The sequence below is a fragment of the Cricetulus griseus genome, chromosome 5, assembly GCF_003668045.3.
Source record: "Cricetulus griseus strain 17A/GY chromosome 5, alternate assembly CriGri-PICRH-1.0, whole genome shotgun sequence".
Classification (NCBI taxonomy): Eukaryota; Metazoa; Chordata; class Mammalia; order Rodentia; family Cricetidae; genus Cricetulus; species Cricetulus griseus.
In genome coordinates this window covers 80,699,591-80,724,273 of record NC_048598.1, presented here as the reverse complement: position 1 = coordinate 80,724,273, position 24,683 = coordinate 80,699,591, and the positions used below count along the sequence as shown (strand labels likewise).

Below are 24,683 nucleotides of genomic sequence, written 5' to 3'. Positions count from 1 at the left end.
CCATCAATTTTCATTGGTGAGTCGAATATGCTCATGCTTTTACCAACCTTTACAAACAGAAAACCCTTGTATCCCTCATATCTAAATATCCTTCTAGTTTTTCTGGATGAACAGACCCTGTTCTAAAATAATTTCTGACAAGTTCATTGAAATGACAACATATTCACAAAGCAGATCATAATAAAGTACCCAGGAATATAATAGTCTATTTTTATTATTTTATTACTGCCACTCTTTCTACCAACACTCTTTGAATTCATGTTACTTTCATTCACAGCACTTAAGAACAGTGGATTTAATGTCACTACATTTCATGTAATTTGTTTCATATCCTACGAATTTTCTCAAATAGGAAAATACTTGTACCAGAAATGTCCAGTTCATCTTTGATTCAACTGTCAATTTCCTCTTGTCTTCATCTAACGTATATATTTGACTTTAACAAACCATATGCTGTGAGTGCAATGGAGAGATTTGAGACTCATTTACATTAATTTACTAGATGGGTAGTTCTAAGCATAGTTTGCTTCCATCAATCTCAATTTTCTCACATATAAAATATTGATAATATTAGTGTTTTTGTCATGTAACCTCTATTTCATAGTAATTTTGTGAAGATTGAGTGAATTTGTTTCTATGAAGTCACATGCAGTAAATATTTTCTGGTATTATTAAATACTAGTACATATTTGATTAATGCACACCATCAAACTTTATGCAGCTAAGTTCCTCATTCTTCAAACATGGAAGCTAGTATACAAAAATAATTATAGATCCTATTTTGTTCCATATGATTAAAATGATCAGAATGATCACCAAAAATATTGTTAAGGAAGCTGATATTAATCATTGTGTTTTCTGAATGAAGAACACTGAATACTGGGTCTTTTTTCGAGTGTGTTAATTGTATAGTAAACCTTATAAAATACAAATAGTTAAACCACATTTAATGAGTCATTAAAACACTTTGTCTCCTATGTGCTTTATTGTATATTTTAATAACACATAAGATAAAAGGGTGTGTGATTGAGAGTTAAACATGAGTAATAGAAAGAAGGAGAATAGGGAATGGAGAATAAGAATGGAAACCTCATTACTCTCAAGGGGTATTTTTGTTTCAGCAAATTATATATAAATATAACTTACTCATGGCAGCTGTTTTCTAAGTAAAAAGACGATAGAAAGGTTTAGTGAATGCTAACAAAATAACAAGTAGGTATTCTGATATTGAGGAAAGTGAGTGTGAGGTTTGTTTATGAATATTCACAGTGGTAATAACATGCTCCTAGAAAAAGAAACATAAATGTATTATATGAACCTGGAAGGGGGTAGGTAGTACATTTCAGTAAAATAGTTGTAATTTTAAAAATAATGGAAATGAAATTTCCCACAACTTTTCCTAATGGGTGATGTAGGATCACATTGGCTGATATGTTTCTGGTGGTCATTTGTGAAAGAATGTATCTTGCTCGAGGTAAAATTTTGGCTTTCTTTAAACATATTCATTCCTTCTAATTTTTTCAAAAATATAATTATAATAATTTGTTTTACAAGTAAACCCTGAGAAGAGCACAGGGGATCAGAAAAATAATGTCATCTGAAGTAAATCTAAGACAAGTTCTGAAGTACAAAAATAAGACAAGGTTTTCAGTTTTAACCTATTGGTTGTAGAATCAGAAATACACATATTCCCAGAAACAAACGAGCAACAATTTAACTTGTACTTTTAAGTCCACTTAACACTTAAATTAATGGGGATTAATTACTATTGATATAATCCAAGTGAGTCATTGAGACAAATATGAAGCAAATACTATGTTTTGAACTGATTATAAAGTATCTGGCATATTTACTACATTGTGTCCTTTTTTATTAGTGATATATTCCTGTTTCTGTCTCTCTCTTACACAAACACACACACACACACACACACACACACACACACACACTATTATAAATCTCACCTTAAAAGTTTTCCAAATATTGAACCTTAGGAGAAAGATGAATATTATATTTCAAGAGATATATAGGTAATGCATAATTTTAAAATAATCAAATGTTCTTTTTTGTTGCAGACTACATTCAATTTATATGGTCTTTTCAGCAATAACACATGGAATTCCTCTGTCAGAAAAATCAATTTCTTTGATATCACATATAATGACAAATAATGCTTAGCCCCTGCCTTTGGAAGTAGCAGTTCATTAGAAGAGACACACAAAGAAATAAAATAATATAGTCAGGCATAATCTTTCTCAACTAGGATTTATGCAACAACACTACTATTCCAATAGTTTTAAAACGACCAAGTTGAGATAACACAATTTGGCTTCAGAAGCCAACAAATAGTCCCTGGAATACAAAACAACGGTGTTCTCTTATAATCAAATTAAAGTATACAAGATAAGAAAATACACATATAAAAGGCAATGTGTATATTTGGGCCTAAGCACACTGTGATAAAAGGGAAATATAAGGTAGGCCTGACTGTTAAAATTCTCATCTGGAACTCTGAGTTGTGTCTGCATACAAAAAAAGAGAGAGAATGAGACATGGAAATATATTTTAACTTGTATTTCACACAAGTACATTTGAGATTTAAAAACTTATGCTGTAATACTGTTTTATGGGATTTCTGTGAGTATAAACAAGAGGGTCCCTGTTGCTTGTACCTTCCCTTAAGCTCTTTTCCTTCTGTTTGATGCTTTGTTCAATTTTGATATGTTAGCTTTTGTTTTTTCTAAATATTACTGGAGAACTATTCCTTAGATACCTGTTTGTTTTCTAATGAAAGACAAGAAGGAATTGATTTAGAATAGGAAGGGAGATGGAGAGGAAGTAGAGGAAGGGGAAACTGTAATCAGGAAGTATTTTATGATTAAAAAGTCCATTTTTAATGTAACAAAAAATGTAGAGAAGTTTCCAGAATTCAAGAACATAAAGATGGAGCTTTGACTAAATCCAGTACAGCACCCAGGGAATAACTGAATAAACTAAAGAACTTATAAAGTAAGATTAAACCCTAATTCAATGCTGAAGATGAAATAAAGAGAAGACTGACTCAGAAAAACAATAAAAATTGGAATCTAAATGAAGAAAAGATCAGGATGTAGGAATATAGTTCAAGATTTGATACCTCTATTGGGATTTCTAATTTCAGCTTTTCAATAGAACATGGATTATACATAGTGAGATCTGATGTAAAATTATACCAAGTAGAGATTTGCAAATGACATGCAAAAATAGATAATTATTACCATGTCTCAAGACACAGAAATATTTAATTACAACTGAAATCATCCATCTTTACTGAAAATGAGTATCCCAAGGTGCCTCTTATTTAAATGTGATAATTATAATGATTTCACTTGAACCTCAAATAAGAAAGAGCAAAACGGTTCAAAGTATAATGAATATGTTACACAGAAGCACATTTTTTGTGCTATATTCTGTACCAAAATATAGTCTTGAAATAATGAATAATATGTGTAATTGCAAGTGTGTATTCCAAGAGTCACAATTAACTGGAGCATACCATAAATTAAACATCCTGAATTAACTAAAGATCTAGAAACCCACCACATGAAACAGTAAACATTTCTGCTTTTATTGCAGTAGCTATCAGGCTTGAGATACTAATAGACATTTATCCACTTCCAGCAGCACCTTGCTATTTCATATTAGAAGACAAATTTTCAAGAACAGATTTTTCAAGAATATTTAGAGGGCAACTGTTTCCTCCCTTCTGTTGCTTCTGTTTAGTTTCTGATTCAGATCTGAATTTGCCCTGTGACTTTGTGCCTTCTTCCTTATCTGTTGTTTGCTCTAAGACAAGGGGAATACAATAATAATAGTTGCCTAGGAAACAGTTTATGAACATTTTAAATTACTCAATGTTAAAAAAATAGCTAAATAATTTAGTCAATGATAAGCTCAATGCATTAGCTTAGGAAGGTATTCCATTTCTGTTCATTCTTTCTCTAAGTAGGAACATATTTGCTATCATGAATTAGAAATTGAGAGGCTGGACATTATCACAGAAGTGAAGCATGGTCCATTGTTATAGATCATGAAGAGTGATAGTTTTTACATGTCTTTTCTGATGTCATCATCATTCTCAGTGACTTGATATATATTTTTACACATTAATAAAATTCTGACTACACTTTAAAAAAAAAGAATACGTTCCCCAGTTGAAAAAATCCTAAGTAGCCTCAGCAACAGGTAGCTATATCTAGCTCAATTTTATATTGCATAAGCATAATGAAATGGTGTATGGAAACTAAAAGTCAAGCTGACCAATTTAGATATGTTGAATTCTAGCTAGAATTATGTGTGGTGAATGTTGAGTTTCTATAAACACCCTATTGAGCCAGGGCTTATAGAGATGTGTCACTCTGTATGAAGATCAAAAAGCAGGATGGGAGACTACATCTTTTCAAACACTTGGAATTATGATCCAAGTTGGGAAATAAATAGAACTTAATACAGTACATGCTGCAGCCATTTCAGTGAGAAGAAACAGACATCTCTGGGTAGAATAACATAATCCAGCTGTAGCAGTCCCAAAATACCTGTGCAACCTGTTAACGACTAGAAATATTTTAAACCAAAGCAGGTGAAATAGTTGCTCTGAGTTTCTGAAATATCCATCTCAGCAATGACTGAATGTGTGAGTTTTATATACTTTTATTTCCTTAAAGTGTTCTTATTCTAATTGAAAAATATCTGTATTTGATAAAATATGAATTTGACTATGATAATACATCAGATCAAATTGATATTGTTAGTTATGAGGAAAATTTTTTAATGTATTTTTAGGAATACTGAAATGTTTTCCATATATTGATTAGAATGAAAAATGTTTAAGGTGGCTGTTTGACTTCCATATGATGAAATCTGACGGTGAAGGTTCTGATTTCATTCAAGATGTATTCATTCTTTATAACAGAAACCTCATACTCTGGAGTTTTGGATTATTTCTTTCATTTAGCATATTGAAGTATAAATGAGTTTCAAACAGGGGCAAGGTCAACTGGGAAAAATAAATTTCACTCAAGAGATTAGAAAAATACAGATGGAGGTGGAGGTTGACATATATAACTTTCCATGTCATAAAATTTAAGCTTAAGGAGGAAAAGTTAGTAGGTGAGAACAAGATTCTTGTCCTTCCTGTTCAATCAAGAAGCAGTAACAAGAGTCCTGCGAGATGGCTTAGAGGGTCAGTATACTGGCTGTTCTACCACAGTACCTGTGTTCAATTCCTAACATCCCAAAGAAGTCTCACAACTAGTATTTCAAGGGATCTGATATCCTTTCCTGGCCTCTGTTTGTATATATTTATTACACAAATGCATGCCCTCAAAACATCCATATGCATAAAATAAAAATAATCACATATTATAAAATATATTTCTATAAAAAGCAATATGGAACCACATGTACTGAGCCAGATAGAAGAGAAAGTGGGGAATAACCTTGAATTTATTTGTACAAGAGATGAATTTCTGAACAGATGACCAAAAGAACAGGCAATAATATCAACAACTGATAAATGCAACCTCATGAAATTCAAAACCTTCTGCAATGTAAAGAATATCATCAATTGGACAAAGAAACAACCCACAGAATGGGAAAATATTCTTAGCAATTCCCCATATGACAGACAACTCATATTCAAAATATATAAAGAACTCAAAAACTACATATTAAATGCCAAGTAATACAACTAAGATATAAACACAAAATTTTCAGTAGACTAATATCAATAGCTAAGAAACACTTAAAGGAATGTCCAACATCTTTATCCATAACCAAGATAAAAGTCATAACAAGGTTTAGTTTCCATCTTACACCTATCAGAATAGCTAAGATCAATAATATATGGGAGTTCATTATGGTGAGGATGTGGAGCAAGGGGAATACTCTTCCATTCTTCCTGGGAGTGAGAACATGTGCAGTCACTATGGACATCAATGAAATAGTTCCTGAAAAATTTGGGGATTGATCTACTTTAAGACCCTGGTATTCCACTCTTGGGTTTATACCAAAAGGACATTCTGTCCTACAACAAGGACACTTGCTCAACCAGGTTCATTGTAGTTTTATGAATAATAGCCAGAAACTAGAAAAAAAACAAGATGTCTCTCATCAGAAGAATGGATCAAGAGAATGTGGTTCAATTACACAAAGGAGTATTATTTCACTGTTTAAAAAATGGGATGATGAAATACACTTGCAAATGAATGGAACAAGTTAAAGACAATAGAGTTAGGTAAGGCAGACTCAGAAAGACATATATGGCATATATTGACTCTTAAACAGATATTAAACACTAAATAAATGATAACTAAGAACAATCGGTAGACCCAGACAGGTTAGAAGAAGAGGAGGCGTTGAGAAAGGATGCATGATCTCTTTTAGAGGGGAACATAAAATAGATTTTAGAGGCAGCATAGAGACAGTAGAGGATTAGGGGTAAGGTGAGGTATGGTGGGCTCAAGGGAGATAGTACAGAGATAGCAGGGTGCTGTGTTGAAGCTCAGTGAAGTGGAAACCTAGTACAAAATATGCTAGAGCAATTATAGCATAGAACTAGTTGGAACAGCCAATCAATATCTGATTTGACTTAAGACATTCTCCACAAGAAGAAACCAATACCAAACACTGTTTTGGTAACCAGGAACCAGAAATTAAATACTTCGGAGACATAGGTAAATCCAAATACAACTGGTCTAAAAATCAATAAATTATTTCTTATGATAAGTCACTACACTCTTAGATAAGTGCATTCTCCACTCATCATCAGAGAGCAATTCTTCAACAGCAGATAGTGATAAATACAAAGACCTACTAGCAGACATTATGGGAAGACAGTCTAAATGGGATATTTCCATAAAATTCCTTCCTTCAAAGCTCAGAGATTTCCATGGAAGAAAAGGCAGAGTATAAGAGCCAGAGGAGATAGAGAACACCAGAAGAACAAGGTCCTCTGAATCAACTAAGCAATGTAAAAATTATCTCACAGAGAAAGAAACAACACACACACACACACACACACACACACACACACACACACACACACACACACACACACACACAGCGCTACATTGGCCTGCAGCAGGTTCGGTGCAAATATACTATATTTATTGGTTTAGTGTTTTTATGGGACTTCTGTCTGTGAGAACAAATGGATCTCTGACTCTTTTGCCTGCTCTTGGACCTCCTTTTCTCTTGTTGTATTGCCATGTTAAACTTTAATATTATTGTTTTTGCTTCATCTTAAGATATATTGTGTTGTTATATTTTGCTATTTCTTAGAAGCCAGTTCTTTCCTTTTGTTTTGTTATTCTGTTTGTTTGTTGTTAATTTCATTTTGGTTTTTATATCACAAGTAAAGTTTCCCCTCTTTTCCTTGTTCCAAGTTCCTCCCACAAAACACACCTACATTCACTTCTCCTGCACTGTTTCTTTTCAGATTCAGATGGGCATCCAATTGATACCAGCAAGCCATGGTATATTAAGTTGCAGTGAGACTAGATATCTTCTGTTCTATTAAGACTAAATGAGTTAACCAATAAGAAGAATGGATCCCAAAAGCAGGCAACAGAGTAAGAGACAGCCCCTTCTCCCACTGTTAGGATTACCACAAGAAGACCAAGCTACATAACACTATAATATATGCAGAGAGCCCAGGACAGTTTCATGGAGGCACTATGGTTCTTGGTTAAATATATGTTAACCTCTAGGAGCCAAGGTTAGTTGGCTCTGTGGGTTTCCTTGTGGTGACCTGGACATCACTGAGTTCTAGATTCCTTCCTCCCCCTCATCCACAAGATTCCCAGAGTATTGCTCAATGTTTGGCTGTGGGTCTCCACATCTATATCCATCAGGTATTGGGTGAAGCCTCGATGATGACAGTTTGGATGGACACCAATCTATGAGCATAGAAGAATATCATTAGGAACCATTTGATTGATTTTTTGGTCATTCCATCTTTTACTCTGCCTATGGATGTGGGGAAAGACCTGGATAGGGGCATGGGTATTGGAATAGGAAAGATTGGGTTGGGGGAAGCAGGAGGGAGAGGGAATTGGAATCTGGGTGCATCTCTGAGATGATCTAGAAACCTAGTGTAATGGAAGACCCAGGAATCTATGAGGATAATTCTAGATAAGACTCCCAGCAGTAGGGAATATGGAGCCTGAACTGCCCATTTCCTGTAACCAGGCACGACTTCTGGAGGAACTGGAACATCGACCCAGTCATGAACCCCTCAGTCTACAATTTCTCTTAACTCCAAGAACAGCTTATTAAAGATTATGCAGAAATTGTGGGAGTGACCAACTAATGAATGGTCCAGCTTGCCACATAAGGCCAGGATCCAGAGACTGGACACTCTAGTGAAACCTCTTCTTTTGTAAAGAAAGGCAGGGAAGAAGTTGATCCAGAGAAGAGGGGAGGTTGAGAGTAACTGAGAAGAGCATAGAGAGTGGAAATTTTAATAGGGATATATATTATAAGAGAAATGATCTATTTTCAATTTAAAAATATGAAACAAACAAAGCTATAACTGAGAATAAGGAATCCTTGCTTCTTCCTAGTATAGGCTCAAGGTTAGGATTCATTTCTGGGATACTTTTCAGTATTACAATTCTAATAATTCAATATATCATTTTTTAAATTAACTTCAATCTGTTACATCACAGAAAGAGAATGTTGACCCCTAGGAAAGTATTTTTCTTTATTAGAATTTCTAGCCCAGAGTCTACTACAATTTCCTCCTTAAATGAACATCAGTCTCAAGTTCTTGATTATCAGGGGCAATTCCTTTCCTTCATTTGTATAAAAAAGTTTGGTTCATAAGTTCAGAAGGTGCAGAAAATTTTGGCTTCTAGCATCTAAAGCCTAAATTTGCATTACTTTATGATATGTTATAAAAATGAGCCATTTGTTTATTTGAGTCAGACACTTTCCAGGATACGTACTCCACCTTCACACCTGTGAAAAAGTGAATTCCATTGGCTTCAAAACTGATCATGTCCTGGGTAGTAAATGAAGTCTGGCACATCTCTATGAAGAAGGACCATGTCCACCACCCAACCCTATATCTAGGCTGAACAAGATATCCTACCAAAAAGAATGGAGTCTAAAATGCCAGTTCAAGCACTAGGGTGGATGGGATAGGGTAGGGTGGATGTAGGGAGAGCAAGAGGAAGGGAGGGAGTGGGGATTGGATTTGGTATGTAAAATGAAAAGATTGCTTTAAAATAAAAAAAATGTCAAAAATTTTTCATGTCAAATTCCAGTTTATAATAGTGGAGGCAGACAGAAAAGACAACAAAATTTCTAATTACTTGTTACCTCCAAGTTAGGTTATAAAATTTAAAGATTAGAATAACAATTTGAAAGAGTGATTGTGTAAGATACTGGCTATTATATATTTTCCCTGTAGATATCAATTGTTGTAGGTAGAGCCTTTGCGTGAAAACTTTGTGTCAGTATGAAAACATTCTGCTTTGACTGAGACTTTGGTGAATCCACAGAAACTTAAAACAATAAACACAATGCAATGCACAAAAAAATTGATAATAAGAAACACAAGTGCCTTTTCTAATTCTCAGGTGACATGCCAGAAATTACTTGAATACTAGTTACGCTTACAATCACCCATGTCAAAACACACATACATATATATATATAAACCATACACACAGACACAGATGCACTCTCACACACACAGACACACCACAAACACACGGTAGATGTGATTTCTGTCCCACCAGGTCTTGTAGCCATTTAGCTCCAAATAAACATAAAGAAAGAAGAACATCCCCCATCCCACACACTCACACATACACATGACATACACATACATGAACATGCCCTCAAACACCACACAAATGCACACAAATACATCACACACATATCAAACCACACACACACACACACACACACACACACACACACACACACACACACACACACAGCCACAACATATACACATAGTGCTCATGTAGATAATTTTCAAACAGGAAAATAAATTTAAATCTAAAACTCAATTATTGAAAAGTATTAATAGAAGTTCAGATGATTTACCCTGTGCTGTATTCTGAAAATGAAGCTTAAATTTTTATTATGTATTATACTTTTAAAGCACTGCTAAATAGAACAGATAAGTAGTAGTGATTGTTACCATAACAGCATCTGGTAAATTATTAACATATCCTGGAAAAGATACCCAAAAGAAATGAAAATGAATTAAGAAAACCTTTGGTCTAATTTTATTTTGGAAACTACTCTATAAAACAAGAAAAAGAAAACAGTACCTACCCAATAGTGTCAATACACAGGCCAGTATTGCTATCAGGGCCCCAGTGCTGAGGCCAGCGGGTAGAACATAGGCCTCTGCATTGCAGGTCTGTGCTACACCATCAGCATCACAGTCACAGACACGGATGGTAAGCGTGTTGGTACTGCTTAGTGAAGGGGATCCACTGTCCACAATGAAAATTGGCAGGTAGTAAATTGATTGCTCCTGTCTGCGGAAGCCATTTCTCCTGGTGAGTATTGAGGCTGTGTTGTCTAAGATGAAGAACAAAAAGGTATAACAAGCTTTCTGATATACTTTATCTTTCCAAAATTGGAGTCATTCTTTTCATGTTGCTCCTTAATTGTAAAATTGATGTGGCATATATTTTTTTCAATATCCCATGGTAAATCTCCTTGAACAAAGAGGCATATTTCCTATGGAATTAAATTTCAGTTTTTGTTGTTTTGTTTTGTTTTTTGTTTGTTTGTTAGTTTTTTCGAGACAGGGTTTCTCTGTGTAGCTTTGGAGCCTATCCTGGCACTCACTCTGGAGACCAAGCTGGCCTGGAACTCACAGAGATATGCCTGCCTCTGCCTCCCCAGTGCTGGGATTAAAGGAGTGCTCCACCAATGCCCAGCTACTTAAGGTATTTCTGTTCTTCTATAGATAGCCAAAGAAATAGTCATAATGTAAAATTAAATGTTTTATTAAATGGAATTTTTATAAATTTTTATATATCTAAAATTTCAAATCATATACTTAGGGGAAGATTGGTAAAAGTTGTCAGTTGGTATATGTTTCTTTTCTAGTATCATTTTATTCTACCACTTGTTTGACAGTTCTCAAGATCAATAAAGAAAATAAGATAATATAGTTATATTTAAATTGATTATGCAATCAAGTATCACTGAACTAGGGAATATTCTCTGAGAAATGAGCCAGGCCAATTCCTGTGTTCACATCATGGTTTACTAGCATAAAATAAGATGTTTTCATTTCATTAGTTGATATAATCTTATGGGACTACCATCATAGATATGGCCCAACAATAAATGAAAAAAATCAATAAACAGCACATTTTTGACACAGATATTCAAAATGGGAATTAGTGAATAAATTTTACAAATCATTTTATTTTTAACACTTTCTCAAGCAACATTTTGAAATATTTTATTAATAACAGAACTTAATTAGTATTCAATATTCTGTCTCATCTAAGAAAGTTAAAGTAACTTTAACAATGGAAAGGTGATTAATATGTTCATATAAAAATTTATATTATAGCAATACATTTAATTTGAGGGTATTTCTCTGTTTTTTCTCTGAATTATCTAATTAGAATTAATGATATTTTTAGAATTACAACTAAGCAAAAATAATAAAAAAGAAAATAAATCAGGAATATACTGTCATATAGTATATAAATACTAAATAGTTTAAAACTTGCTAATCCATTATTGACATGAAAAATTCAATAATATTTAAAGAAACCAAGCTGACCTCATTCCTGCCTTAAGCAGTACAGAGCAATAAGCTCATATTCAACTGTAGCAAAAAAAAAAGATAACAGTAATTTTAGATTGGACAAAATAAAACATTACTATTGTTTGTAATTAATATATTTTCACATATGTAGATTTTGAAATGTTTACCAAATATTAATGTTTTAAAATATTTAATCATACAATATGGATTTGTAAAATGCACTTGGTGGCTAATGAATTAAACATGGAATTGTTTACAGATATATTTTAAGTTTCTGTATACTTCATAATACACAGGCTGATGTTCTGATGTGCACCAATGTTGATATTAATCATCATTATGAATATAAGGAACATATTCTTACAATTGCTTATTGTTAGTCTAACATGACTGATATAAAAATCATTCACACACAGACACAAAAGCAGAAACACACAATGTAACAAACATTGAATTGAGAAGCAGAGGCCACATGCTCAGCATGTGAAAAAAGAATGCTGTGATCAACAAAGAGTTGTAGAATATATGATCCTCTGTATTTCCTTTTCTAATGTGGAAGGCAACATGGATGATTTCTACCTATTCTTTTGATAACCTTCAACGTTCTGCCTAGGGAACATCGGGCTTGCTGTATGTGGCATAGGGACATTTCCAGCTGTGTGGCAATATGAATGCCTCATAAATCCAGACATTTTCTTGTACATGTTATACAGAAATATTGATGCTATTAGACTGTGTGACATATGGGATATATTCACCATCTCCTTGTGAAGATCCTATATTCCCCTGTCATTTAGCATCTGTGGTAAATGACTCCAAGAACTTAGAGTGAACCTTTCCAACAATGATTAAGTCAGAGAGTTTGGGATTACTCACTCAGAGAATGTTCTTCCCTTATATCACTAAAGGGAAAACAGAGTGTTCTCATTAGGTCGAGAATGGAATAAAAAAAAAATTACTTTCAGATTGAATTTTCCTGGCGAAGATCACAATTCTTGCACTAAAGTTGTGGCCTTGGGCAAAAGACTTGATAAATTTCATCTGAAAGCATGTCTGTTCTGGTAAGCCATTTTAGTCTTTATTTTAAAACTGAAACCTGATTCACCTGAAAAGCTTTATAATAAGTAAGAGTAAAGTCTAATGCTTCCTTTGGAAGGTCTTATAGTTTTTAAAGTGTATTAGGGAAATCAGGAACCTGCTTAAAGTTACTTATAGAGCATCCTTATAATTACACTTAAGACTTGATAGGAGTAGCTGACTTTAAAGCAAGAAAATTAAATGAAATGAGAGGGAGTATTTTTATTATTATTTGCTGTTTTATCTTATTCTGAATTATATTTATTATTAGATTTTACACTTATAACATTTATTTTATGTAAAAATAAAACTATTATTATTGAGACTATTGTGTCAATATTGATTTAAGTTGAAATGTATATAATCCAATTATTTTCTGAGGTCTCAAGTAGTGTTGACATACCACCATCCTTATGAAAGATCTTAGAAGACCTTTAAAATATAATATCATCTAAATAAAGAGCATGACATATAAATGGGAGGCAACTATCCAGGAGAAAGACAAGAGAAATACACCTAACTTTTCGCATTTTGTTTTATGCCCGAAAATGATTTAAATAGCAGTTTTTTCTCCATGATAGCAAATTCATGGATAAAAATTACTCAAGGAATTCATTGCCTTTTAATTAATGTCCTTGTCTTACCTTTGTTATCTTTAAGTGAAAAGTTGTGGTTATTTGTTGTGTCTGTTGTTAAGCTGAAATAAAACTGGTGTCCATTGGATGGCTCATCTTTATCAACAGCACTGATTTTCTGGATAACCTAGGTAGAGAAAAAGGCACTTATGCTCTCTGCTGTGATTTCTAGAGCAGGACACAGTGATTTTACACCTCATCAGAAAAGTTATTCTCCCAAATGAGTGTGGGCAATGGATCAGGTGTACAAACTTCAACTCAATGTAAAACAGGCTCCAGAAAACAAACCATGTCCTTTTCAAATTGCCTGTTTCAACTTACATTTTTGAACCACAAAAACAAGTTGTAATAATTGATTAGTCATAGTAAACAGCACACAACTCTGAGTAATACAGATGGACAAGCCAAGGCCACTTTGTACTGCACTTAATTCTTAGAAGTCAAGGCATTAAATTCTGCTGCATAATGTAATGTAAGAAATAACCTAATCAATCTTAATATGCCTTATTTCTTCTTTAAGGTATCCAAGCATTAAAACATGCTACAGGGCTTTTTACAATGTTCATCTTCTCTTCCTGAGGAATTTTCATTGCCAATTAAACCGGAATTTGAAAGTTCTTTTAATATTATTTTGTGCTACATATCAAAGTGCTAGCTTTACTGAAAAAGGCAGATTGTGAGGTATTTTAAAAATGTTATAAAAAACACCACTGCTGGATGTTTTTAAAGAAACTCTGGTCAAAGAAGTAGTGATTCAAAGCTCTCACCTGCCCAGGCTGAGCGTTTTCACAGACAGTTGTTTCATAGTCCATGGCAAACTCAGGTGCATTGTCATTAATGTCCAGGATAGTGATAGCCACATAGCCTCTCCCAACTTGAGACGGATTCTCTAGAAGATAAGAACATGTTCTCTAATTAACTCTGATAGAATTCTCAGCACACTCTTGCTATTTCATAAAAGAAAATTAAAATCAAGAAAAAATTGAAAACCTTCCTTTTCTAAAGTCAAATGAAAACTGTCTTTATGATTCTATACTTTCTAAAAAGAACCACATATAATCTGATAATCTAAATTCATTAATTTAGATATGAATATATTCAAGCATACATTTTATGTGTTTGTATATAATGTACAATTGTGTGTTATCTATATTCATGTATTTGGTAGAAATATGTATATACATGTATGTATATATGTGTGCATGTGTGTCCAGCCCATGACAAGTAAAATGATGAATGAGGAACAGTGAACCAACAAATTCAACTCAATGATGCCATAGTTCATATTAAGTTAGTACTAGCATATTCTATTTACATGTTTTTCTAAGTATTTTATAAAATACTACATATTCTAACAATATAGTTGTATTTTCTCTTAAATTCTTTCATATACTAAATTAGTTCAGTGTCAGAACATTCATATCTATGTGTGTTGGTAAAGATCAAATAACTTCCTATCCGGATAAAGGCAATATCTAGAATGTAAAATAAAACAGTTTCAGAAGGCAATTCACACCTATCAACCTTTACATTTTTATATTTTGAATTAACTTTAAATATCAGCAAATGAAAACAGTAAATCTGTAAGTATTCTACAATTTAGTCATTTGGGACTTTTTGAGGTTTGTCCAATTTAGTCAAACAACTATCACGGTTTAAATTGATCTTGACTCATAAATACACATTGTTTATTTTCACCTTACTTCATCTTAATATCATTTCAAACCTTTCAACTTACGGCTTTCCATTGCAAGGACTGTAATGTTATGAACAGCATTTGTCTCTCGATCCAATGATTTGGCAGTAGTAATAACTCCACTGTTAGCATCAATATTGAAATATCTCTCCAAATCTGTGTTTCTGTCAATTGAATATCTAGTTGAAAATTGAAAGAAAATATTTCACACTTCTGTTTGGTTATAATAATCTTATTTTTTCATTGATTTCTTAGATGATCACCAAATGCTGCTACTACCAGTAATACATGTTATGTTTAAACTCCTACTCTATAGCTGTATGCCACAGATTGTGTGTTGGTAATCACTTTCCTTATCTGTTAATTTTTTTGAAATGAGCACCATAGAATACATTACTTCAGTATGACTTTGAACATTCTATTGCATCTCTACATGCATTGATATTAGTATTTATAACTGATACTAGCCTCAATCCTGTAAAATCTTTTGATGTTTTGTGGGGGTCTGTAACCTTTTATTTTGATAACATCAATACTAATATCTTTTGTTGTTCTTGTTACTGGAATCATCACTCAGAAGTCGTAACTGGCATTGCAAAGATATTATAGAGAAAGAGGAAGCCTTAAAATTGCATGTCATTTCCATTGAATGCTGCAAAATTCCAACCTTAAAATATCTACAATGTGAACATTACTGAAAAATCATGCTACATCTGTATTCTGGATCCATGTTAATATTCCATATTTAAAACCACCTTCCCATAATAAGTTAGAAAGTTTGCATTCCCCTGTGCTCATAATATTTGAGGTTTACAGTGTTTCATACTTTAATGAAAACAATTCAGCTGTCAGTATTTTCTCTCTTTTAATGTCTCTATCACATTCAGTTTATCACAACCATTCACTCCTAAGCAAAGGCTATTACATGCATCATCTAAGAATTAAAACATAAATTGTCTCTCATATATTTCTGAGTTAGGAATTTGGGAGGACACTCAATATGGAAGTTTTTCACATCCTATCCTCTCATTGCATTGCAGACCAATATTGACTGGAGGTGGAGTCATTTATTCCTAGTGTGTTATGCCATCTATTTCCAAAGTGTCTTATTTCCATGACTTAATATTGTATGAAGGGCATGCATAACATATTGGTGCTTTACATGATTTCTCTTCGTGAGTGGTCTCATGGGAGGATGATTGGGCAAGTGTGAATAAGTTTAAATAAGTTCAGGGAGTTATAATTGTTAAAGAAAATAAGGAGACTCTTTCACTTATCATTGAAAGTATTGGAAAGATACTCTGAAGGAAACAATCCACCCGTGGAAGACTCCACTTTTTTAAAAAATCTGATTTTATTTAAATAACATTTTTCCATTTATTTTACATATCAACCAGTATCCCCTCCTTCCTCTCCTCCTATGCCCTCCCTTTCCAATCTGCTTTGCTCCCCATCCAGTTCTACATCTCCATTTAGAAAGGGACAGACATCCCATGGGCTTGAACATAGCATGGTGCATCAATTGAGTCAGGATCAATCTCCTCCCCTTATGTCCAGGCAGGGCCAGGTAATCCAGCATTCTGAACTGGTTACCAAAAGCTAACTAAGAGTCAGGGAGAGTTCCTCCTCTCACTGTTAGAAGGCTTACAAAGACACCAAGCTATATGATTGTCACACGTATGCAGAGGGCCTAGGTCTGTCCCATTCAATCTCCCTGACTCCATGAGCTCCCAGGAGCTCAGATCTGCTGTCTCTGTGGGTTCCCCTGTCATGACTCATTGGCTGGTACAATTACTCCTCTCTTTCTTTCATGGGACTCCTGGAGCTCACACCTGTGCTTGTCTGTGTTCCAATTGGTCCCACAACCAAATAGCCCCAAATAAATACACAAAGACTTATATTAATTTATAAACTGTTGGGCCGATGGCTAGGGATTCTTACTGGCTAACTGTCTATTAATTATTTGCCCATTTCTATTAATCTAAGTATTTTCATATGCTCTTGGCTTACCTGGTCATGTCCCAGAATGTTACTCCTGCCTCTACACGGAATGGCATGCCTCTAGCGGCTCTCCTCTGCCTTCCTCTCTCCAGCCTTTTCCTTGTCTATTAGCCCTGCCTATCCTTCTGGCCTGGTTACTTGCCAATAAGTGTTTTATTCATCAACTAATCAGAGAAACATATATACAGAAGAACATCCCCCATCAGGAAAATACCAATCGGCTTCCAGTAGGTAGTGAGTTTAGGCACCCTTTCCACCATTATCATCTGGGTTCCTTGGGGTTTTCCTGGCACCAGGCTTCTCCCTACCTATACAAAACCCTCGACAAAGATGTCTCTTATTACTTTCTCCATCTATCCTGCCTCTAACACACCTCCTGTACCCAACCTGCCCAACTTGCTCCCTCTATTTCCCATCCCTCCATTACACAACACCCACTACCAGCATACCCACAAAATCTTTTCTACTTCTTCTCAGGGAAATCCACTCATCCCTCTTTGGGTCCTTCTTGATATCTATCCATCCCTCTCTGGGGAAGTGTATTGTAGGTTGGTTATTCTATCCTTAACTCATAATAATCAACTTTGAGTGAGTACATACCATGTTTATCTATCTGGGTCTGAGTTACCTCACTTAAAATGATTTTTTTCCTAGATCTATTCATTTGCCTGCAAATTTCATGAGGTCATCATTTTTTGTTTGTTTGTTTGTTTGTTTTTCAGATGAGTAGTACTCCATTAATATACCACATTTCCCTTTTCCATTCTTCAGCTGAGGGACACATAGGTTGATTCCAGGTTCTGGCTATTACAAATAATTTTACTATGAAATAGTAAGAAAGTGTCCTTGTGGTGTGATTGCACTTCCTTTGGGACTTCAGTTTTAAGTATGTAAATTTATAAGAAAAGAAAGAATGGAGAATGCTGCGGAAAGATTCCAATCACTATCAGGGAAGTGTTTTCAATCAGATTCAGCTGAGAAGGCTAAATGACAAGAATCTAAGAGATATGAACACGGGAACAACCACTGACTCCTCAGCTATAGAAGCAGAGAACAATTGGTATTAGAGAGAAAGTACATGTATCACCAGGTGGGGGGACTTCAAGGTAGGGCTGATTAATCCTATTATAAACCAGCTGATGCTATCAGGACCAAAGTAAAGAAACAGATCTTCTTGGATTTAATGTTGGGCTTTCTGAGTTTCTGTCTTCATGTGTTCCAATTTTGTCTTGCTATGCCCACTTCTCCCTTTTGAAATGAATAAATACACTCTTTGACATTGCATATTGTAAGAATAATTTAATTTTTCATAGTAATTACTTTTAGCACAATGTAATCACATCATGCCCTCACTCCATCTCCACCCATTTACTTCTTCTTGTTCTGTGAAGATAATCCTTATGTCTCAGATAAAATACTGGGCATTGCCTTTTATAAACATATTAGAACTGTGTGATTGTATCTCATAGATGAACAAGATGCACTCTGATTTCAGTGACTACTACTGATCAGCTAGATGAACCTTGTATTTTATGATGACTGCAAAATTGGAATGTCCAAAGCTGAAATAATTTGGTTAAATGCAGTCAATTTTGGTTCAAGTGATAGGTAATCTTCATTGTTAACTTGAGTGAGTTTGATATCAGCTAGGAAATATTCCTCAGGGTCTGTATGCTCAGGTGTTTTGGGAGGGGTTTAATTGGGGGAGAGAAGATCCACCCTGCATGAGTACCTTATGCTTGCTTTATTTCAGACTAAAATGAGGAAGAGATTGGAGCACCAAAAATCTTCCTTGATTCCTAACCATGGTTCCATGGTTATTGGCTGCAAAATTCTCAGTATCATGCCATGATGAAATTTATTTCCTTAAACCATGAGCCAATGAAAACCTTAAGCTTATTTTGTCATGGAATTTGTCACAGGCACAAGAAAGGTAACTAATGCAATGTGCATTTCCAAATATCTCACTATTTCTTGGAAAGCCTATGGTAGGTTATACTTTTCTATTGTTGTATAAGAATAATGACCACGTCAACTTATAAAAACAATGAGATTTTTAAGGGGGGTGACTTGCAATTTCAGATGGTTAGAGTTCATCATGGCTGAGATGAACTAGTAAGTGACAGGGATATGTGGAAGCATCAGAGAGGTTACATTGGAAATAAAACCTCAATTCAAACTCCCAGTGACATACTTAAAACAACTAGTCCACACTTTCTAATTTTTCCAAATAGTTTAAAAAACTGGAGACTAAGTATTCAAACATATGACCCAATTGGGATCAATTTCATGCCAAACACCACAACTATGTTCTTCCATTAACCTGCATTGTAACAAGGAGAAAAATAACTGATCATATGTATGGATCAGTTCTACAATATTCTGTATTATGTTTTTGTTTTTGTTTTTGTTTCTTAAATTTTATTTTTTTCCAGCAGGATTCCCCTCCACTGCTGACCCGTCCACGGGAGGACTTCAGCCCCTCACCAAAAGCCACAAACAGTTTTGAGGCTTGTCAGGGCTGTGGGCTGTTTCTGAAGTTAGGATTCCTGTCTCTAGTCACTAGAACTGTTTGGGTTTCCTTCTGGAAGCTTCTTCAGACTCCCCTCCATGCAGTGAAGAGTGCCGCTGCTGGAAGTGAAGTGCAGGGGAGTCTGTTTTTGTTTTGTTTGTGTGGGTGTGTCTTACCTTGCTTTGCTTACACTACAGTATTTTAATTATTGAAACTCTAAGTCTTGAAATTTGATAAATTTAGTCATTCCTTTCAAAATTCCTTAGAAATTTGAAGTCCTTTATATTTTATAAAAATTTTACATCAGATTTACACACAACTATAAAGAATGACTGCTGGGAATTTCATTATTCCAGTGAATTAAGTTGTAAATAACTGACAATTTTACCCCTTAGGATGTTGAGCCATTAGAATGTTAATAATACTTTCATAATTCATCAGGTTTCTGTGATATTTTCTCTCAGTGATTTGTCTTCCTACCTATCTTGCAATTCTATACAGGTTTGGTTAGGCATAAATATGCATTTATATTTCAGAATTATTTTAAACTTCAAGTATATTTCTTTGATTGTTTCAGGATAATATATGAATGTAAAATTGGATTATAGAGATAACATTCTTGACCATGAAATTTTTAAGATTCTAGGATAGTTTATTTATTGGGAATTTTATATGTTCATATAGTAATTGTCCATGAATATGAATAGCCATGTTTCTTACTTGGTGTATATGGGCTTTCTTTCTTTTTCATGCCTTACTGAACTAGCAGGCATGTGTCCCACACTAAATGTAGTAACTTATTTATATACATTTTAATCAAGAGTAATTATACCATTCCTTTGCTTTTCTTCTCACCAATTTCTCCCTTTCCAATCTCAAATTGAATACCTCTTCGATCATTCTTATTAAGCATGTACTTGTGTGTGGGCGCGCACACACAGACACACACACAAACACACCACATGCAAATAAAAAATTAAATGTGCTTATAGTCAATATTGTTGTTTGTGTGGATAAGGTTTCAAGGCTCAGGACATAGACAATGAGAATATCAATGGACATGCTAGAGTGGAAGTGAATTAGTCTCAAGATGTTCCACGCTAGACAAACAATTACAGTCAATTGATAACTGAGGAGAGAGGGAGTTATCCTCCCTCAGGGTTGAGCATCATGATTTATTACTGGGCATTTTTCCCTATTTCTTTTGCTTTCTTATTTTAGGCACAGGTTGTAGCACAGGCTGGCCCAGAACTCTGGTTGGTCTGAAATTTTATTCAATCCTACTGCCTCTGCTGGAATTTTATGTACAAGGCACAACACCTAGCATTTTATAATTTTTTCAATTTTAAGAAATATTAATTTACCATATATGATTAATTTAAATTTAGATGCTTTTTATTTGGGTGAAAACATTATATTTTTGTTACCTTGGGTTTCTTCAGAATCAGAAGTAAATGGCAAATTTCCCTTAATATTTTTTATCAATATCTGATATGATCATGGGAATGTCTTTTTATATTAACATAGAATGCTATGTATTGAAAACCTTTAACTATTTATGAAATCTTACTTATGGAAAGAGTTTTATGGTAACTTGGTGGAATATTATTATATATATATGGCATTTTTCATTATTTAGTAGAAAATATTTTCATAATGATTTTATTTTATAGTGTATATCTATATTTGTGAGTACAATTCTGAAATTTATGGACTGCCCTTTGCCTGTTGGTCAATGTTGCCTAAGACAACTCTTCTACTACTCAAGTAAAAAGCTTAGTTCATTGACTTCTATATGTCTTCAATGTTCAAGTATATTTACTTGATTATCTCTTACCATCATATCACCACATTTACATAACATGTTTTGATTTTTAAAAAAAAATATTTTAAATATTTAATCCACACCAGGTTATTGTACAGGGAAAATAATGGTAAACTAAGCAATTTTCAGAGATACATCAATAATGATCTTTACTAAAAGTCCTTAATTTTTGCCTTCCAGAAATTTCAATATCTGCTTTAGAGCAGCATTCTGTATGACAAGATTGGCTGTGTTTCTCAGGAACAGCATTATTTGTGTATATGTATATTTATTTTTCATGTAAAAAACATGTACACATTTAAATATACAATCATAGAGATATACTATATATAATATACACTTTATGGACACCTTAATCAAAGGCTACAGGACAATTGATATCAATTATGCTGAGATATTATAACAACACATGCAATCAAATAAAGCCAATATTATAAATTTTGCTCATTCATTTTCTTTGCCCTATAGTCTAATGAAAAGATAATGTCAGCAAATTCTTAAAATTTTGCATCATTTTGAGTGTGTGATTTATTTATTTTCTTTTCGAGACATGGTTTCTTTATATTGCTTTGGAGCCTGTGCTGGAACTCACTCCATAGACTAGGCTGGCTTTGAACTCACAGAAATCTGCCTGCCTCTGCCTCCTGAGTGCTGGGATTAAAGGCATGCTCCACCAATGCCCGGTAAAGAAAGGATGTCTTTGAGTTTACATGTGTGTACATTTATGTGGATGAGAGAAGTTGACATGTGGTATCTGTTTCAATCACATTCCACTTTATTTTTTGAGGCAGACTTCTAGTTAACCTGGGGCTCACCAGTCCTTCTCATCTACCTCAACTATTGTCCCATAGATCCACAGTCTCTTTCCCCACATATTAGGATTAAAGGTCAACAATTATGCCTACTCTGAATATTCTCTTTTCCATGTGGATTCTGAGGATCTGAAATCCAATCTTTGAGCTTTCATGGCAAGCACCTTAGCCACTGAGCTATTTCTCAAGCTGTATCAGGATATTTTTGACAAAATAATTTTATAGAATTTTTTGACAAGTTACATGATACATAATGAGGGCTACTGTAAAGACATTTTTATTCAAGTATAGTGTGAATTTTGATTTCTAATGTAACAGAAGCAGAATGAATACAGAGTAGATACATATTCATTTAATTCCTTATTCAGTTAAAGCTAATGCTTAAATGTTTGCCTCTATCTTAATAGTCTCAACAATTCCAAATTAGATTAAGGGGCATATATGTTGAAACTTCATTTATAATGGTGTTTTCAGTCATTATTCATCTCATGATTTGAAAATAATTATGGATCTTGACATAATTTAAGTTAACAGGAAAACAAAGTTCTAATCATTCAAAAATTTATTATTGCTCAATTATAAACACCACTGATATAGTTTAATGTGTATCTAGCCAGCTGTGATCTCTATGTGGTTCTATAGTGCAGATATGTATGCAAATAAGTGGATAATGTATGTGTGTTTATAATTTACACATTTTCTTCAATCATTCATTCATACATGAGTTAATTATTTTAGCAAATTCATCCAACACTCCTTTCCTGGAAACAACACATGGAGAAGTAATATTATAAATTATAATTGGATGAATACCACAACTTGAAGTGGGAATGTTAAACAGTGAAATTTATGCTATGGAGAAAGAACTACATATTTTTTCAAGAAGAGATGGGAGACTAACAATGCACTTTAGTAAAAATATTGTCCAGGTAATTATGCTCATTATGTTCCTGAATGACAGGCTAGGGACAATCAAGTATTAAAGTAATAAGTTTTACTCTTTATCTACTCATTTGATACTAAAGTTCTTATGGACATGTCAACAAACTTAGGAAAAGTATAAATCAAATTACCAATTAATTTGTGAAAATATATGTTAAAATTTAACCTTTTAAATGAAAGAGTCAAAAAATTAGATTTTTTAAGAATGGGAAGTGTAATGTTTCTCCACCTTAGAATATAGAAAAGTAGGCTGAACCAAAAGCATAGCATGAGCCTCGGAGAAGCTTGTGGGGCACACTGTCTGCAACTGGGCCAGGTAATTATTTTCAACTTGACACAATAGTCATATGGGAAGTGATAATGTCAATGCAGGAACTGCCTCTATCAGGCAGTCTTTTGGGCATGACTGTGGGGCTTTTTTATTAATTTCTATATAAGACCCAACCCCTAGAGAGGGCACCATTCCTAAACTGTTGGGCCTGGGCTACATTGAAAAATAGCTGAGCAAGACAGAGGCAGCACAATAGGAGGTAAGCAGCTCTCCTTTCTCTGTGTTCTTGTCTTCATTTCCTGTCCTAACTCCCCTCAATGATGGGCTTAAACCTACAATTCAAATAAGCCCGTTCCTTCCCCAAAATGAATCTGACTAATTTTTCATCATAGCAAAAGAGAACCACACATAGTATCTCAGTACTGCCAGGCCAATTTAAGACAGAATGGGAAACGAGAGGAGAGCCCCTCTCTTTCTCAGGATCCACCTATCAGTGCAATTTCTTTTGCTGCTAGTGTGAGCAGCAGAATGACAGTTATAGCTTCTTCCACATAGAAGCCTGTTTACTAGGCTTCTATCAGTGTATTCTAGGGTGACTGGTTTCAGAGATGACTCCCAAGTTATAAAACAGCTTCATTACTGTGTTGCCAGAGGGTATCCTACCATGGCTTTTCTCAGAGATGAATTACAAGCTACTAAACATTCTGGTTACTTGAACTACAGTGTGGTGTGTTGGAGAGGATGGTTTTAGAGATGGCTTACATAATAGGTATGCATCTATAAATATATCTATATATCTACCATAAAAATTTTTTCTGAAACTTTGTAGAGGGCTGTCTAAAGTCTCAAGTATTTATGCTCAATGTATTCCAGAAATAAATACTACTTCAAAATAAACCACTGGTTTGTGTACATAATGATAGAAGACAATGTGTTTGAGCCACTATTCACCTCTTCTGATATCAGCATCTCAATTTTCCTATTGGTGATTTAAACCTTTTCAATCTTAAATATTTTGACAGTATAATCAAAGTACCCAGAATCTTCTGGTAAGGTGACAGCACATATATCAAGAAATGCCAAAATGATCTTCAAAATATCTGAATATTAAGCAG

The 24,683-nt window shown here is 34.1% G+C and overlaps 1 protein-coding gene across 1 annotated transcript in view; it reads right to left on the bottom strand.

Annotated features, from left to right (window-relative positions):
- The window catches only part of Cdh7 (cadherin 7), a 119,223-nt gene that overhangs the window by 5,707 nt on the left and 88,833 nt on the right, over positions 1–24,683 (bottom strand). The window contains exons 7-10 of the mRNA XM_027417876.2: positions 15,248–15,384; positions 14,277–14,398; positions 13,519–13,636; positions 10,333–10,584 (exon numbers count right to left, since the gene is read on the bottom strand). Of these exons, the coding sequence (XP_027273677.1) occupies positions 10,333–10,584; positions 13,519–13,636; positions 14,277–14,398; positions 15,248–15,384 (629 nt within the window). The remainder of the gene's footprint in view (positions 1–10,332; positions 10,585–13,518; positions 13,637–14,276; positions 14,399–15,247; positions 15,385–24,683) is intronic.